The sequence below is a fragment of the Heptranchias perlo genome, chromosome 27 (assembly GCF_035084215.1).
Source record: "Heptranchias perlo isolate sHepPer1 chromosome 27, sHepPer1.hap1, whole genome shotgun sequence".
In the NCBI taxonomy this organism is placed as follows: Eukaryota; Metazoa; Chordata; class Chondrichthyes; order Hexanchiformes; family Hexanchidae; genus Heptranchias; species Heptranchias perlo.
Window position 1 is genome coordinate 32815534 of NC_090351.1, and position 18935 is coordinate 32834468.

General features: G+C 44.6%; 1 protein-coding gene and 1 long non-coding RNA gene across 3 annotated transcripts in view; one reads left to right on the forward strand and one right to left on the reverse strand.

Annotated features, from left to right (window-relative positions):
- LOC137344549 (uncharacterized) overlaps positions 1–18935 on the reverse strand; it is a 103098-nt gene that overhangs the window by 55474 nt on the left and 28689 nt on the right. The window lies entirely within an intron of this gene.
- LOC137344547 (N-fatty-acyl-amino acid synthase/hydrolase PM20D1-like) overlaps positions 1–18935 on the forward strand; it is a 51234-nt gene that overhangs the window by 16796 nt on the left and 15503 nt on the right. Inside the window, exons 5-8 of the mRNA XM_068007593.1 lie at positions 3558–3677; positions 7772–7847; positions 15098–15159; positions 17520–17598. Of these exons, the coding sequence (XP_067863694.1) occupies positions 3558–3677; positions 7772–7847; positions 15098–15159; positions 17520–17598 (337 nt within the window). The remainder of the gene's footprint in view (positions 1–3557; positions 3678–7771; positions 7848–15097; positions 15160–17519; positions 17599–18935) is intronic.

The following is an 18935-nucleotide window of genomic DNA, read 5'->3' on the forward strand; positions in this document are numbered from 1 at the left end:
TTTGGCTCAGCTTGCATGGTCACGTTTATTGCCCATCCCTAGTTGCCCTAAATATACAACTGAGTATCTCGCTAAGCCACTTTAGAGGATATTAAGAGTTAACCTTATAGTGCGAACTGGAGTTACATATAGGCCAGATCAGATATGGGTGGCATGTTTTCTTCCACGAATGACATTAGGAAACCAGTTGGGTTTCACTACAGTCTGGCAGCTTTCATGGTCATTATTCCAGATGCCAGCTCACAATCTACCAGATTTATTGAATATAATTTCACAACTTGCTGTGTGGGTTTTAAGCTCATAACCTCAGGATTGCTGGTCCAGTATGATAATCAATACACGACTGCACCCATTAAAATCTAAACAGCAATAAAGTAATTAACTCTCGTTTATACTTAAGACCATAATTGAAATGCCAAGTGTTCCAACTCATAGAACCTTTGAAATGAGTCATGCATCAATGTAACATTCCAGCTCCATGGAGTTCCACCTCACCATCGTGACATGGAGTTAAAAGGTGAAGACAGATGAAAATAGGGAAAGCTAGCAGCAAATGGTCCAGGCAGTTTCTTACACCTTAGATGTAGACTTCTAACAATAGACAAATGTATTAATCACAAATCCTTTTTCAACAGGATGGTAATCATTATTAGATGTTCTGACCACCCAGATAATTGGGAAGTGGAAAGCAAACTCCACCCAGCCCCCACCCCTCCGTTCCTCCCCCACACCCCTGTTCCCCCCCCCCCCTCAGCTGACTGTATGGGCTGTTTACTATTCCAAACTTGAAACAAAGCCGAATGGAATTTTTCTTTGGGCATGACACCCCTTTTAATGGCTGTGGCAATTACCCACATTTGCTTTAATCAACCCCTAACCAGGATTGACTATTTGCTTATGCCCACATGGCTCAGGGGCAAAGACATAGGAAATGCGAGCAGCCATAGATCCTCTCTATAACCCTAGTGCATTGGCTCAGCTGAAATCCTAAAAAAAAGATAGAATGAGGAAATATCTTCGAACATGAAGCAGGAAGGACATCACTTCCATTACAAGTACCTTTTGGAAAAAAAACAGCAGACCTCTAGATAGAAGTGTCCTCCCACTGCACACACAGCAACTCAGCAAGTCTAATTGATATCTGGCTTTATTCTGTTCTCTTAAAGCACAGCCTGAGTATAAATAGTAGGGCAGGCTCTGGGGGACCACCGAATGAACTGTAAAAACAAAGCAACCCCTGTACACCCAACAAAAACACATTAAAGTAGCAGGCGTAAGGGCAATCTTCCTGCTGTGGTGCTGACTTTAACTGCTGCCAATTCCACATCAGTCATGTACCACAGTGGTTATGCTTTCATAACATGCTATTCGTCAGCATTGAGCTTGACTCTGCTTTAAGCCACAACTTCAAATCACAGGAATGCCTTGAGATGTTTTTACGACGTTAAACGCTTTATATAAATGCGAGTTGTTGTTGTTGTTGTTGTTGTTGAGTGCACAGAACAAGAGAAAACCATTGTGTCCCAAAGTTCAAACGATGATTGACAGATAAACATTTCTGCTGTCTCTACTTTTGACTTTGAGCCAATCCGGGCACTCCAGCTACACAGGGATCATTAAAACTGGCAAGTATTCAAACACACAGAATCCACAAAGTCCTGTGTCAACTACAAACTTTATGTGCATGGAATCATGCTGCAGAAACTCATGCTGTAGACACCAAGCCACAGTTGCAATCGCAATGTGGCTAAACATTCGGACTTTGGTGTAAAATTGAAAGCTTCACAAAACTGCTGAATGGGTCTAATTAAAAAGGCCGCCTTCCCGGACAAATGTATAACTGACTATAACCCTTGAAAGAATCTTGTGGAGCGTTTTGTCCTTTTATGTGATGGGATACAAATTGGAGAACACAAATATGTAACGAGCATGATTCCCAACTTTATGCCATCTGAAAGTAATCAAAGCCACAGTTCCACTGTTCCCTCCAACATAACTCAGCCTTGCATCAGCACAAGTATTGGACATTCCTCATATCTGATCATGCAGATAAAACATAGCAAAGTTTCAACCGTGGCCAAATGATGTGACGAGCCTCATGATCTCTGTCTTCGGTTCCCTAGTGTATGTCACAACTGCATTGCAGGAAACACACTCCAGGTCTCTGCTGTGTGAGCTCCAAGGGAAACAGGCCCTGAATTTCCACGGGGCTCTCCGATCGCCTACCGTAAAATCGGCAGAAACCCTGGTGAAATGGCGGAATTCTCCAGGTGTTCCCCCCGATCTCTCACCGGAGAACCACCTGCAGCTTTATTCTTTTACCAGACAGCATCACTCGCTAAAGACCTGTGTTCATCACTGGAACATCTAATGTTCAACACATTGTGCTGAAAGGTTTTTTAAATTTGAATTTTTAAAGGCATCTGCTGGTGAGTCTGGAATGAGATGAATGCTATATGTTTGTGCCATTATTCGTTATTCCCAAACCGAAGCAGACAGCATCATTAATTTTGTAGCACCCCAGGCATCGCTCACCCCCAGACCGGGCCTGGCACTGGTAGAAGGGATGGAAAAATGAGGTAGAGTTGAAGGTCTCTGGTTTATAGCTGCACCACAGGCCTCAGACACTGGGACCTCCTGTTTTCTCGTGGAGGTCTAAATCCTAGCTGACTAGCCTCTCAAAAAATGGAATAACCTGCAAGTCTTCAGCCTGCTCCGAGACCCCCAGAGACTCTTTGGTTATTAGGGGCCCATGCGCATGCCATAGTGCCATATTCTTCGTGCCGCTGCCCTGGAGTGCCCAGCAAATGGACAAACTGGGAAATGAGGTGGGAGGCCAGGAACATCCCCCACCTTACCTCATTAGCGTGCCTCGGAAAGTTCCCTCAGGACAGCAGGTTTTCTTCGCTAAAGGACAGCAGTGAAGCAGTTGGGTTCAGGTCCCGCTCCAGAGACTTGAACACATAATCTAGGCTGACACTTCAATGAAGAACTGAGGCCCCATTTGCATGCTCGAGGTGGATGTAAAAGATTCCATGGCACTATTTGAAGACGATTTGGGGAGTTGCCCTGAGTTGTTAGCCAACATTTTTCCCTCAACCAATTTCACTAAAACAAATTATCTGGTCATTTATCTCATTGCAGTTGGGGGTACTTTACTGTGTGCAAATTAGCTGCTGTGTTTGCCTATTTTAGAACAGGGACTAAACTTCAAAAGTATCTTGTTGGCTGTAAAGTGCTTTGGTACATCCTGAGGATATGAAAGGTGCTATATAAATGCAAATTTGTTCTATCATTTAATCTGAACCCTCAATTTGATTACTGTCACCTGATGCACTGACAGCAACCTCCATTTTGGGCTTTGGCAGGGACCACAGTTCCTGAAGTTGAGGTGTGTAGTGAGGGTAATGTCGGGGAAGTACAATACCTGGCCTGGAAGTATTCAACGCTTGTGTAGTAGACAATACATACGCGTTTATTTTCTTTGGTTTTGGTTTAATATCAATACAATGAACTGAATTATAATAACGAAATGTCACTTTTCTAATTCTCTCCAGTATAGCTACATCTGAGAAGGGATATGCTACCATTAGCCTGAGTGTGACCACGGCCACTGGCCATTCCTCTATGCCTCCAAAGGAGTCCAGCATTGGAATCTTGGCAGCTGCAGTGTCCAAGTGAGTGAGACTCTGCGTGGGGTTAAACCACTTCATTCTCTTCCAAAAGCTTTTCTACGATGTGTGTTTTTGTGTGTGCATGTATGTGTCACATGATTTTGATGGTGTTTGTATATTGGGAATGTAGGAATATATATAGTGGTTTATGTTTCCCCCACTTTCCTCCCCTGAGTAATTTTCCTCAGTTCCCAGTTATAATGCACAATCTTCTGTGTAATGAGCAGAAAATGATACATTGGTGTTTTATGAAAAGAAAGTAATCAAGGTTGAAGGCACTCTATTAGATTCTCATTCATCATTTCCTTTGGTCTCCCAGTGCAGCATGGAATCATACAGAAGGAGACCATTCGGCCCATCGTGCCTGTGCCAGCAATGCCATCTCCTGCTGGGAAGGGCCTTAGCAGCATTGTGTAACTCTGCCCCGACCTCACAACCGAAAAACCTGATACACACTTTTGTCACTTCTAGACTCAGTTTCTCCAAAACTCTATTTACCGGCCTCCTAACATCCGACGACCACCCTCCACAAAACTCTTGGGTGTCCAGTACTCTGCCGCCTGCATCCTTACCCATCACCTCCGTTTCCACCGTCCTACATTGGCCCCCTGTCTCCCGACGCATCCAGTTCTTCCTCATCTACAAATCGCTCTAAAGCCTTGCCCCGTTCTACCTCTGAATCCTTTTCCACACTTACGGCCCATCCCATGGACTCTGGTCCTCTGATTCTGTCCTCCTGTACACACCCTCCACTGCACCATCGATGGCAGATACTTCAGCTATCTCGGCCCTACTCTCTGGAACTGCCTCCCTAAACCCCTCTGTCTCTCTATTCACTCTCTTCCTTTAAAAGTCTTTATAGCCAAGCGTCAGTCACCTCTCTGACCTCCCCCAGAAAGGTCCAGCGCCTGTTTCTATCTGAAGTGCTTCAGGTTATTAACTAAAGATGCTTTAATTAATGTAAGTTGTGGTACTGCTCCCAGCCCTCTGCCAAGTCTCCTTTGTAACCTGGAGATGCACAAGACAACCCTAAGCTGGTTGCCTCTCGCTCTCTCGAATTCTTTTTCCATCCTGGTTGGGGAATTGCCAGGACCTGCTCTTTGTCGCCCTCCCCATTCAAATTACATACATTATTCAAATGGGAAACTCACCATCAGAACATTAAGTACTGAATGAAAAAAATGGCCTTTTTGGGGGTCCGTTAATTCCACTGAACATGTGCGATCTGCCCTACTGCGGACTCGACTTAACTTATCAAATCTCCTGGGGCAAGGTTCGGGAGGGCACAGTTTTCCACTCCAAAGAGTAGCTGCAGCTGAATCTCTGACGCACATCACCATTGCAAACAACTACACTGTCTGCAACCATGTCAGTAAAGAAATGAAAAGCAAAATACTGCGGATGCTGGAAATCTGAAATAAAAACAGAAAACGCTGGCAAAGCTCAGCAAGTGAGGCAGCATGTGTGAAGAAAGAAACAGAGTTAATGTTTCAGGTCGAGTTCTGACGAAAGGTCTTCTGTTTCTTTCTCCACAGATGCTGCCTCACTTGCTGAGCTTTTCCAATGTTTTGTGTTTTTATTTCAGTAAAGAAAAAGGATGGAGCACAAAACCTAAATGAACCAAATGTGGGCAAAAGAGAGAGCCTCTTATCTGCAACAGTTTTGCAATGGAGTCTCGCCCGAATGAGATTTTTGTTAAGTACCTAGTCTTAACCAAGATTTGTGCTCAGTCCTTCTGAGGAGGGTGTAGAAGGACTTTGCTTCTGTTAGTTGGATTGGCTCAGGAAGAGTAGGAAAACTGACCTGAGGATATGATCCCTTCGAGCTGCACCAAAGTACATTGCCTGGCAAGCAGCCAAGACATCAGTGGCGATGTCTGCAAGCAGCACAATCCTTCCTCCCTGACTGAGAAGGATGCTTCGTTCCATGCTTTAATCCTTTCCTGGTTTTCTGCACGCATTCTGGCAGCGTCTCAAACGCACCCAGGGCCATTGACCCCCTTTCCTGGCTGAATCCATCCCATACTGCCAATTGTGAAACTGTCTGTCAGCCTTATAGTTGAGATCTCTCAGATCATCAGCCCTGCTAGCTTGCGCCCATGCTAGCTACATGATGAAAATGAACAGATGTGCATAACTCAGTGGGGAAAACCGCAAAATAAAGGATCAAAGCACGACAAGGAAGTGAGGAAACAGCCATGGAATGAAAAGAATGATTGCAGGGTCAGGGATCGGCGTTCGCTGTCCCCCTAGTTGTGTGTAGAAGGATGAGCGGGAGCTGGACTGCGGGCTGCAAGGAGGCTGTTGTTTGGGACCCGAAGGAATGGTCCTGGGCAGTCGGGTAAGTGTATCAGAGGGTGGGGGGGGGGGGTCATCGCGGACAGGGGAGGGGGGAGGGTGAGGCGGATGGAAACCTGGAGCAGAGGAGGCCCATGATTTCTTTGTGGAGCCCAGAGGAGCACTCCTGCCCCTCATGGCCCACAAGAAACTCCCCCAAAAAATTATAAATCATTTATTTTTCTGAAAGACACTTTGGCTTCCCCACTCAGGCCTGAGATTAAATTTGCATTGCAGCCCCAGTGATGTCATCAGAGCACAACCTGCATTTTTAAAGCAGGATCCCCCCCGCCCCCCCCCCCCCCACCTCTAGTGGGTGTCCCGTGTGCCTGCTCAAAACAGCAAGTTAAAATTACACCCCGCTGGAAGGAAGTGGGATCAATGGGGGTAAGTCGCTGCCTCGATTTTAACTGCCCTGCGGCCTGGTTTCTGCCAGGCAAGCAGGGCTAAATTCGGGCCTTCTGAATTTCTCAAATCAGGATGGGTCACGACGTATAAGGGTCCCGAATTTAGGTGGGATCAGCAGCACACTCCTGGTGTAAGTGGATAGGCCACGGTACAGGCCTGGAACATCCCAGAAATTCTTCCCTGCACTTTTCCTGATCACTGCAGCGCCTTTTTGGGGGGAGGGTCCGTCAGCGGACCCCCCCGCCAAGCGGTGGTCTAGAGTCATTTTTTCCACCTGCTTCTCGGTGGGCACCCGAGATGTGCCCACAGCAGCCCAAGTGCCCGCCTATGCCGTTTGAATGAGGTGACCTCCCACTGATCCCAGATGCCTCAGTGGGATCCGCGATGGAGGTCACCGATGTTCTTTCTGCTGCACTCCCACTGGCGGAGCAGGCCCGCCTTCCTGTTTCTCTTTTACTCTGCTCTGTGTGTAGAAGATTGCTGTTTTCAGATATTGCCTGCTACTTCCAGATTAGCTCGTCACTAATTTGGAACTATGAAAGCCAGACTTATTGCCCAACTACAATTCACAAAGTCATTGCTCATTACAGCGGTGTATTGAATACGGAAAGAAGCTGGTTAGCATTGAAGCTTTGGCTCCCATACAGCCACATTGGTGGTCTTGGCACCTTTATGCTGTAACAGAAACATCACCTGTCCTTTTTAAATCATTGAGCGGATGTGTGTTAATTGTATGATTTATGTCAATTTGTGTTAATTGTATTCAGGTGGTGGTTATCAACTGGGCACTCTCTTGTATCCCTTTTATAGGAGAGCTCATCTAGGATGTGGTGTGTGTGTCAGGGGAATCTCTGTGAATAAAGGCTTGGAAGCAACTGAAGACCAGGCTCTTGTATTCTATCCTTCACCACCTTGCTATCCAATTTTAACAATGTGGGTGGTGATATGAAGAGATAATTTAGCACTATTTACATACTCTTTAACTTATTTACATAACAAATGCAGAAAGCAATTTACCAGGAAAGCAATACTGAAAACCATCCATTATTTGAATGGGAGCTCCAGCAAGTCCACCCAATGCATACAACTAAGCCAAGTTTTTATGTTAGCCTGTAACTCAAGGCCCTGAGAGACTAGATCGAACTACACAATAACAAAATTGGAGGTAAATGTAGGTTCACTTGCAATCCTCACCTATGTGCTAGAAACCAGACTGGTGAGGTCCATTACATTCTGCACTGTCAGAACTACAAGGGTAAAAAATTTCTAATTCTAAGAAGAAAAGGGTTTGCGAACAATTAGAATGTTACTTTGTAATAACAATTATAACTAGTTATTTCTCTTTTTCTCTAGATTGGAAAATAACCCAATGCCCAGAATGTTTGGACAGGGACCAGAGCGTGGATTGTTTGAACACTTGAGTTCTCAGGTATGAAAGTGTTGATCAGGTGTGTGATGGAAGCAGAGTTCAATCATGCCTCAAACAGGAAAATTTCTGTATTATACTTTTTAGATGGAGAGCCCAGTATGATTTAAAAACAGTTTTTGAGTTACTTTATTCTTAAGAGGTTTTTTTTGTCTTTATGGGGCAAAGACTTTTGTCTTTATTGTCTTTGATTGCCTGTTACCACTGTAAGGCAGCAAAGGGAATCTGTGGTGTTATTGGCCATATAACATTTCATTGGAGATGCAGTTGAATTATTGTGAAAACGAGGGGCATTGGTTGAAAGTAATTGGTAGAAGGATTAGAGGGGAGCTAAGGAGAATTTTTTTCACCCAGAGGGTAGTGGATGTCTGGAAGTCACTGCCTGAAAGGGTGGGAGAGGCAGAAACCCTCAACTCATTTAAAAAGTACTTGGATGTGCACTTGAAGTGCTGTAACTTACAGGGCTATGGACCAATTGCTGGAAAGTGGGATTAAGCCAGATAGCTTGGCTGGCACGGACACGATGGGCCAAATGGCCTCCATCTGTGCCGTAATTTTCTATGATTCTACGAAAAACAATATGTAAAACTGTTTGGAGATAACCACATTTCCATGTAGGCTATCTGGCCTAGCTGGTTCTCTACAATGACGGCATTGCCTGTATTCAAAAGTTTTAACTGCGTCAGAAATTACCACTTGCCTTTGATGTTTGCAGATGGGGAGAGATAGATCTGTTGAAATTGACAGCACAGATGAAAACCATTTGACCTAGAGCAAAGGGATGAAGAAAGCCAATCATTAATTTCTGTGGTTGAACTGTCAATGAACTTTCACTCTGGTCAAAATTCCAATTTGTCTTTTTTAGGCCTTGGCACATGTGAGACCCATATGTTGTGCATTAGATTTCTCATTAGAGTTCCTTGCCCGTTCTATATTTCCAGTGTTAAAGCCTTTCTTATAAGACCCGAAAGAATTACTTAAGAGGTATGGATTTTCCCTGTACCTGCAGATTCTGCTTTGATTGCCTGTTACCACTGTGAGACAGTGGTGTTATTGGCCATGTAACATTTCATTGGAGATGCAGTTGAATTATTGTGAAAATCGAATGTCATAATATTAGTTACTTGTGTGCCTTCTACTTTTGAGTAACTAGCTAACTCATAAATAAACTTGATTACTAGTTTTAGCCCGAACAATACAGTCTGATAAGGTGATATTGAATGTCTTTTGAAATGGAAAGGTGAATGCGGTGGACAGTCCAGTAGTCTCCAGTGCAAAATGCCATGGGAAAAGGGTAGCCATTAAACCTGTGGCACGCTGTCCTATTCACATTAGGTCATGTCACGCTTAAGGGTGCAAGTTTTAGCTCATAGGAGATTGGGATCTGCTTATCGAAACTGCTTTTTTTTGCAGCTAAGAGACAGTCAGAATTGCAACAACATCCTCAGAGTTTAAAGTGGTGCAGGCTGCTCGGAAGCAGATTTTCTCTTTGCAACTCCCTCACAAGATGAGTTCCTGATTTCAGTCATGCCATCACAGAGGCATGAAGTGGAGGTGAGGTGATTGATGAAGGATATCCAAATGGCCAGTTGCCACAAGCTTGGGAGCATATCACCTCCCCACCTACTTGTTAAGTGATTGCCTGTGGCGTAGGGAGAATTGAAAGAGTAAAACACAGAAAAATTAAATTCAGGTCTTGCTTAAATGCCACGGGGCTAGAATTTCCGCAGTTTCCTCAATCTCCCGCCATAACTTAGAAACCCAGAGAAACAGCGTAAACTGCCATTTACGCCATTTTCCCAATATTTCTGCCGATCTTCCATCAAAGTTACAAGGAACATCCAAAAACCCGCACAGAAATTCCATGTTTTCCTATAATGGGTTTATTTTTCCATCTATCTGTTTAATTTTTGTATTTAATTGTCTCGTCAGCATCATTATATTTTGCAGTTTGCTCCCTTTATAAAAAATTGGAGCCATGAAGTGGCTTCAGTAAGAAGCAGTTACACAGGCCCATTTAGTAACAAAACTTGGTTTGTTACAACATGCAACTGTGTTGGGCGTCAGCTGGGCTGAATCAGAATAACAGACCACCAGAATCCCAGCAACAAGTTTAAGATTAGTTCAGTGAAATGTTTCAGTATCAAGCAGCTGAACATTCTTGACATTCGTCCAAAGTTTTCATTTGTAATGAAAACTCTTAAGTGTTGAAAATTTACATATATATTTACAGGGCTGTGGGGAACGAACAGGGGAGTGGGACTAATTGGATAGCTGTTTCAAAGAGCCGGCACAGGCACGATGGACCGAATGGCCTCCTTCTGTGCTGCACCTACTATGATATTAAAAAATATATTTTTTAAAATGTCGGCTTCCTTTTGAGGTTATGCTCCAAATGGTCATGAAATGTCAGGATGTTTACATCAAGGTCAAAAACAATATTTTCCTTCAGGTCATTTTTGCACTCTCCACATTTTAACTGCAATTCACAGTTGGACAACAAACGGTGTCTGCTTGTGTAAGGTGGTTTTTTTTTATGAATACCGATGTGAAATGATTATGTAAACTGTTTTGGAACAGCGATCCCTCAGTAATGGTCCATTACTCCTGATACTCTTAGGTTTTCAAGAATCAGTCATGGTTTTAAGAGTGTTCTATTACTTTTAGCTCAGCCTATACCGGCCTTGCAACCAGAGATAAAGTATGGCCTGGAGAATGAAAGGTAGAGATGAACATAGGGAAGTATGGAATGGGACAGGTACATTTGGCTCACCAAGGCTATTGTGTCCATCTTGGCACTCTTACCTCTGAATCAGAAGGCAGTGGGTTCAAGCCCTACTCCAGAGCCTTAAGCAACTTCAGTGCAATACTGAGGGAGTGCTGCACTGTTAGAAGTGCTGTCTTTTGGATGAAACCCTAAACTGAGGCCTTCCTTATTCTCTTAATCTATTATATATTAGATTTGGTACATGAGGTATGCTTTTAACTTTTGTGGGAACCTTGCTCCTACGGGCAAACCCACTATACTGCCTGTAATATCAGTTATGCTTGTAAGTGGCATTGTGATGCAAGTATAAAAAACTTCCAACTGTTTATTTTAATATCTTAGTAAATTATGTTGAGATTTTTAAAATCCTTATCAAATATATTTATACCATTTCAGCCTTTTCGGCCTCCTGGTCCCATTTTTTCATCAGCCACTCACCTCCGTCCCAGCCAGAACATGTAAATTACCCCCATAATGGGCTGAGCAGACTTCTTTGTTGTGTTAAAATGTCCATTTTTTTTGTTTACTGGCATACAGAACCTCGCATCTGGTCCCTGCCTGATGATGGGCTGCTCCAGTGACATCATCAACTAGGAGAGTCCAAAGTGACTCCAAACAAAACAAGAGGGGCCGGCCGCCATCTCAAACCAGATTGAGAGCCATTCGAGCTGCCCAACCCAAGGAACCCCTCCAGCTGCAGAGCAGTGATGTAGATTTCTCGGCCTGGGGTTGGAGAGCTCCAGAACGGTTCTCGGCCTGGCCTGAGGTCACGGACCCTGCTCTCTTGTGTGGAGTCACTCCAGACGCTCCCTGTTGGTGATGTCACTGGAGTGGCCTAACACCACGGGACTTGAGCTTCCGTTTGCCACCTGCTCGTTACCATGGAGTCGATCAGAATTGCTGCCTGACGGTGATGTCACCAAAGAGGATTAGCAATAAGTGAAACTGGATTTTAAGAATCTCTATGCCAGTAAGGGAGCAACCTTACAGAAACATTTTGGTTTGGGTAGAATCCAGGTTAGTTGCATTTCAGACCAGAACTGTGGACGTTCAATTCTGCTGCGATTTGGGGCACCTGGGGTGGGGGAGGTATTGGTCGGGCACAGTTAGCCTCATGTCACACGGTGTTGTTATTGCTGCCACTTGAATTTTTTTATCCTGGTACACCATGCAGTACTGGACTGGAAGCTGCGATCCAGTCCATGAGGTGTTGACAGCATGTTACGCGTTCTGAGAAGTCACTTCGAAAGCTGCCAAATTCCACTATGCTTGTGACAGCATGAACCCTGGTCTTAAACCATTCATTAGTTTCTTTTTAATTCATTCTCAGAATGTGGGTGTCACTGGTAAAACCATCCCTAATTGCCCTTGAGAAGCTGGTGGTGAGCTGCCTTCTTGAATGTTTTCCACAGTGCTATTGGGTAGGGAGTTCCAGGATTTTGACCCAGTGACGATGAAGGAACGGCGATATATTTCCAAGTCGGGATGGTGTGTGACTTGGAGGGGAACGTGCAGGTGGTGTTGTTCCCATGCGCCTGCTGCCCTTCTCCATCTAGGTGGTAGAGGTCACGGGTTTGGGAGGTGCTGTCGAAGAAGCCTTGGCAAGTTGTTGCAGTGCATCTTGTAAATGGTACACACTGCAGCCACGGTGCGCCGGTGGTGGAGAGAGTGAATGTTTAAGGTGGTGGATGGGGTGCCAATCAAGCAGGCTGCTTTGTCCTGGATGGTGTCGAGCTTCTTGAGTGTTGTTGGAGCTGCACTCATCCAGGCAAACGGAGAGTATTCCATCACACTCCTGACTTGTGCCTTGTAGATGGTGGAAAGGTGATGGCGTTCCCATGCAGCTGCTGCCTTTGTCCTTCTAGCTGGGTTGCGGGTTTGGAATGTGCCGCCGAATAATCCTTGGCGACTTGCTGCAGTGCATCCTGTAGATAGCACACACTGCAGCCACCGTGTGCCGGTGATGGAGGGAGTGGAAAATTTAAGTCAGTGGATGGGTTACCGATCAAGCAGATTGCTTTCTCCTGGACAGTGTCGAGCTTCAAGTGTTTTTGGAGCTGCACCCATCTAGGCAAGTGCAGACTATGCCATCACACTCCTGACTTGTACCTTGTAGGTGGCAGAGAGGCTTTGGGGAGTCAGGAGGTGAGCTACTCATCACAGAATACCCAGCCTCTGACCTGCTCTAGTAGCCACTGCATTTATGCGGCAGGTCCAGTTGAGTTTCTGGCCAATGGTGGCCCCCAGGATGTTGATGATGGGGGACTCGGTGTTGGTAATGGCATTAAATGTCATGGGGAGGTGGTTGTGCCTCTGTTGTTGGGAATGGTCAATGTCGGACACTTGTGTTGCGCAAATATTAGCTTTACAATGCAAGATACTGCTGGTAAAAGCACTTGGTGCATTGTGAGATAAGATGACCTTACAACTGTTTCTTGTTGAGGCGTTGTGCAAATGGTTTTTATCTTCCTTATGGCTGTTGTTCTCGTACGAGGATTTTGTGTCGCAGAAATTGATCGCCCGCAGTGTGAAATCAGAATGTTATGTTGTGCAGGGAACACAAGCTGCAACATTTTCAGTGAAAAGGTCAAAGCTGTGATAACCACAAAGGTTTCCTAACCTTTCGAGTAACAAGACCAAGGTAATTCGTTACCACACACAGCCTCCCAGCATCACTTCCAATCTGTGCTGATACTTTAGTTCCATTTTACAGTGTAGAATGGTAGAATGTTGCAGCACAGAAACAGCCTATTCGTCCAAACAGCTCCTCCAACTCCATTCTAATGTTTTCATGCAAATCTCATCACTGGGGAAAGACTTCAGCAAGCAACTCATGCAATGGAAAGCAGCATGGGTCTGATCTACTTAGATTTTGTTTTGGTCTGTTTCTTCACTTTCATCTACATACTGGGAAATAGTGGGCTGTCTGTAATATCCTCTTATCATTTATTTTTACACATGTATATGACTTTAAAAAAAATTCTGATGCTCAGAATCCCGGGCAGCCCGGATTCCTTTCTGCTTGCACCAGTAAAGTTTTCTGTAATTCTGACCCAGATTCCTCAAAATGCATTGTGCAACGACCCAATGCGCTACGATGCCTTTTGAGACATGCCATCCTGAATCTAGTCCTCCTTCAGTTCTACCGCAGTGGTACAGAAATCAAGTGACTGAATTCTGCAGTCTGTGAGCTGACTGGGTGGTCAGGGTGCACTTTGGAAGATGGGTTTGGATCCATTTCAGTTTAGAAGAAAAAATGAATACATCTTGGGCTCCCCATTAATAATCCAGCACATTATTGTCATATATACAGTGCTGCCTTTAGCAGGTAGGACTACAGTTCTGATTAGAGGTTGAATTCACAAGATTTTTTAATGCTATTACAACTTGCATTTATATGGCATCATTAACATAGAAAAACACCCCAAAGTGCTTCACAGAGGCATAATGGAAAAAATGAATGCTGGAGATAGTAGGAGGGGTGATCGAAAGCTTGGTCAAGGAGATGGGCTTTAAGGAGGTTCTTAAAGGAGAAGAGGGAGGTGGAGAGCTCGAGAGGTTTAAGGAGGGAATTCCAAAGCGTGGGGTCTAGGTAGCTGAATGCTAACAACAACAACAACTTGCATTTATATAGAGCCTTTAACGTGGTAAAACGTCCCAAGGCGCTTCACAGGAGTGATTATCAAACAAAATTTGACACTGAGCCACATAAGGAGATATTAGGACAGGTGACCAAAAGCTTGGTCAAAGAGGTAGGTTTTAAGAAGCGTCTGAAAGGTGGAACGCGAGGCGGAGAGTTTTAGGAAGGGAATTCCAGAGCTTAGGGCCTTGGCAGCTGAAGGCATAGCTGCCAATGGTGGAGCAATTAAAATCGGGGATGCACAAAAGGCAAGAATTGGAGGGGCGCGGAGATCTCGGAGGGTTGTAGGGCTGGAGGAGATTACAGAGATAGGGAGAGGCGAGGCGAGACCATGAAGGGATTTGAAAGCAAGGATGAGAATTTTAAAATCGAGATGTTCCCGGACCGGGAGTCAATGTAGGTCAGCGAACACAGGGGTGATGGGTGAACGGAACTTGGTGCGAGTTAGGGTATGGGCATCAGAGTTTTGGATGAACTCAAGTTTATGATTGTTGGAAGATGGGAGGCCGGCCAGGAGAGCATTGGAATAGTCAAGTCCAGAGGTAACAAAGGCAAGGATGAGAGTTTCAGCAGCAGATGGGCTGAGGCAAGGGCGGAGACATACGGTGTTATGGAGAATGCTAAGAATTAATCCAAACCCTTTCTTTTAATGATGGACATACTGATCGCCGAAACCCCAAACAGTAAAACATTGCAAGGGAGAAAGGAATGCGCAAGGTGCATTTAGAATGCGTGAATTAAGACACAAGGACTGATGAAACAAACAAGTCTATTGAAGCGGAGTATGTTTCACATCTTATGTTTCAATCTGTAAACTATAAGTAAACATCCCTTTCTGTTTTGCAGCTTAACTTCCCTCTGAATGTAGTCATGGCCAACCTGTGGTTGTTTGCTCCACTTGTCAGCAGGTAGGTAATGACCAAGAAATGACACTAATCTCTCAGTATATTAATCTGTAAGGAGTCGTACAACACCAGGTTATAGTCCAACAGCTTTATTTGAAATCACAAGCTCCACATCATATATTAATCTAATTATAGTTTCGCAAAAGTTCCAGGAACTGCTGACTTGGGAGTGAATAGGCAAAAGCTGGAATATGGATGTTGGATCGGGCTGGGGTAACAACCTTTTATATATGATGTTGGTATTTATTTTGTGCTTTATCTTTAAACTTTCTTTTTGTTTGCTTTATTCTCTGAGTTTTTTTTCTCTTTACGCCTCCCACCATCTTTCCACCTTTTTCAGGTTGGCCACTGTTACAGCCACTCCATGTTGTCTGGTTGCAAGGCTTATACCACCATTCAGCCTCCACTCTGAGGGGACGTCCACCTACTAGGTGTGAGCCATGGCTCAGTGGGTAGCACTCTTGCTTCTCAAGTCATGAAGGTTATGAGTTCAAGTCCCACTCCAGAGACTTGAATACAAAATCTAGGCTGGCATTCCAGTGTAGTGCTGTCTTTCAGATGAGATGCTAAACTGATGCTCCCTCTGCCCTCTCAGGTAGACATAAAAGATCCTATGGTACTATTTGAAGAAGATTAGGAAATTCTTCCTGGTATCCTGGCCAATATTTATCCTTAGAACACATTACTGTTTGTAGGACCTTGCCTTATGTGTATTGGCTGTTGTGTCTCCCACATTATAACAGTGACTACGCTTCAAAAAAAAAATACTCCATTGGGTGTAAAGCACTTTGGGATGTCTTGAGGTCGTGAAAGCTGCAATATATATGCAAGTTCTTTCTTTTTACTGGCCCCGGAAAGTATCAAATCCTTTGCCTGTTGAGCAGACGAGAGTCTGATTGTCAATCTACACCATCGTTCATACTGGTTTGGCGATTCAGTTTGCTGCTCAGATGTTAAAACTGACATTGTGGATCGGTCGGCTGATACAAAGACCACACGGTCTCCATTTCCATGGAAATCACTGATCCGCTCCGCCTGCTTTACCCTCGGACAACAAGTTGAGGATCTATCCCCTGATCTCTACCTTTACACTGGCTGGAATGCCTGATTGATTTACATAGAATTTACAGCAATGAAACAGGCCATTTGGCCCAACAGGTCCATGCCGGTGTTTATGCTCCACATGAGCCTCCTCCCACCCTACTTCATCTAACCCTATCAGCATATCCTTCTATTCCTTTCTCCCTCATGTACTTATCTAGCTTCCCCTTAAATGCATCGAAAAATTGATTTGCAATTAAATTTGATTTTTTAATCTATTCACTATGCACTAATTCCGTTTATTTTTCCAAGACTTTTTTTTCTTTTTGCCAATTAAAGGACAGAAAATCGTAGGCTGCACAGTTTCCAGCTTTGTGGTCCTCACACATGCTGGGGGGGGAGTGGGGGGGGGCACCAAAGTGGGAAATCTCCCCTTTAGTGCCTAACAGGAACTGGGCTGACACTGGCCACACTCATTTCACATTGGGGACTAGCTTACAGACACCTTCAAGCCATTAGTCTGGGCTGGAGTCCGAGCTCAGAGAAACAGTGCACTTAAACCCTTGTGCCATCTTAATCTCTCCTCATCTTGGATTTTGGCACTGGTCGTTAAAGATCAATTTCTTTTAATGCTTCACAATTTTGTTTCTATTTATTTATTCCTTGTGGATGGGACTAACCAATGAACAGCATGGTTAGTTGCCACGGTCAAGCTATTACAGTCAAAATTCTGTGCAGTGAAGTTCAAATGATGAATGCATTTCTGGGTGCAGTGTTTTTACATATTTAAAATAAATGGGTTAATGCCTTTGAAACAGCGCAGATGGAATGTAATGCAAGTTCATTTAGGAATCGGGCCTGAACTTCACCAATTGGAAATTCTTTTTTAATTAGCTCTTGGACGTTGGGCATTGCTGGCAAGGCCAGCATTTATTGCCCATCCCTAGTCGCCCTGAGAAGGTGGCAATGAGCCGCCACCTTGAACTACTGCAATCCTCGGTGCTGGGGCTCCCTACATGGTGAATTCCAGGATGTTGACCCAGCAACAATGAGGGAATGGTGATTTAAATCCAAGTCAGAAGATAGTGTGTGAGTTGGAGGGGACCTGGGAGGTGATGGTGTTCCCACACCATTGCTGCTCTTGACCTTCTGGTGTGTCAAGGTCACAGGGGAGGTGGGTACAGTTGAAGGAAGCTTGGTGAGTTGCTACAACGCATCCTGTAGATCATACATATTACTTACTTCCCTATTAGATCAACACAGCTAGAGCACATGCAGCAGAAAGCTGGTTGCTTATTGTTTTAAATATCTCCTTGTCATAGGATGATGGAGAAGAAACCAAGTACCAACAGTCTTGTCAGGACAACTACTGCAGTGACAGAGTTTCACGCTGGGATTAAGGTAAAAGACCAACAACTTCATTTCACAAATCAGGGACTTTCTTTTCAAAAGTGCATTCCAGAAATGTTCTCTGGACTGTGTTTGACCTTTGGGATTATTTAATCAGACTTTCTTGCACATGCCCTTTAAAGCTGCAGTGACTCATGATTCAAAGCACTGAGTCATTTGATTTGATTTTAATTTGTCCTCAGAATTTGTCAGTTCTGAACCTCAATGGTCAAAAGGTTGGAATGAAATGTAATCAATTAATTACCACAGATACCAGGCGAGAGCAGAAAATGATTATGAGATGTAACATCTCTCCTGTACTGTGTTATCAATATTAGGGGGAACATTTTGACTGTCTGCACAACCATTTAGTTTTCTTAATTCGGTTTCTTTTCAAAGATTTGATTTGAATTTCTTCTGCTCAGTGGGTAGCACTCTCGCCTCTGAGTCAGACGATCGTGGGTTCAAGTCCCACTCCAGAGACTTGAGCACAAAAATCTAGGTTGACACTCCAGTGCAGTACTGAGGGAGTGCTGCACTGTTGGAGGTGCCATCTTTTGGATGAAATGTTAAACCGAGGCCCCGTCTGCCCATTCAGGAGGACGTAAAAGATCCAATGGCATCATTTCGAAGAAGAGCAGGGGAATTCTCCCCAGTGTCCTGGCCAATATTTACCCCTCAACCAACACCTAAAAAACAGAATATCTGGTTGGTTACCACAATGCTGTTTGTGGGACCTTGCTGTGTGAAAAATTGGCTATCATGTTTCCTGCATTACAACAGTAACTACACTTCAAAAGTACTTCATTGGCTGTAAAGCGCTTTGGGACGTCCTGAAGTCATGAAAAATGCTCTATAAATGTAAGTTCTTTCTTTTTCAGCTCCTCAGGCTGGAGCATGGTTCCCAAGACATTGGCAGCCCTCCAGTACCTTACTGCAGTGACCATTTAGCAGCCCAAACTTTCCACTGGAGTGACGCCAGCTTCCCAGTATAACTCCTAATTGAAACTGCCTGCTACCCACTCACCCCTCTCCCCCATCGCCGCCACTTCCAGCATTTTCCGCCTGAAGTGGTGTTGGGTGTATAACGCACCTGCCGTGATAGAGGCAGGTCTATTATAATTACATGTTTCCCACATTCGCGCCTTAGCAACACTGGGTGCAAGGGACTCCTGTGCATCCCTGAAATCCAGCATGCCTGTGGGGGGGGGGGGGGGGGGGGGGCAAGGGATTTAGGACCAGACGATGGGCAGGCCATACAGCGATGACTACAGTGGCCTCCAAGGCCTGTCACAGCCAATTGCCTCCCCCTCCCCCCCACTTCCAGGCAAACTCCCTGACTGAGACCG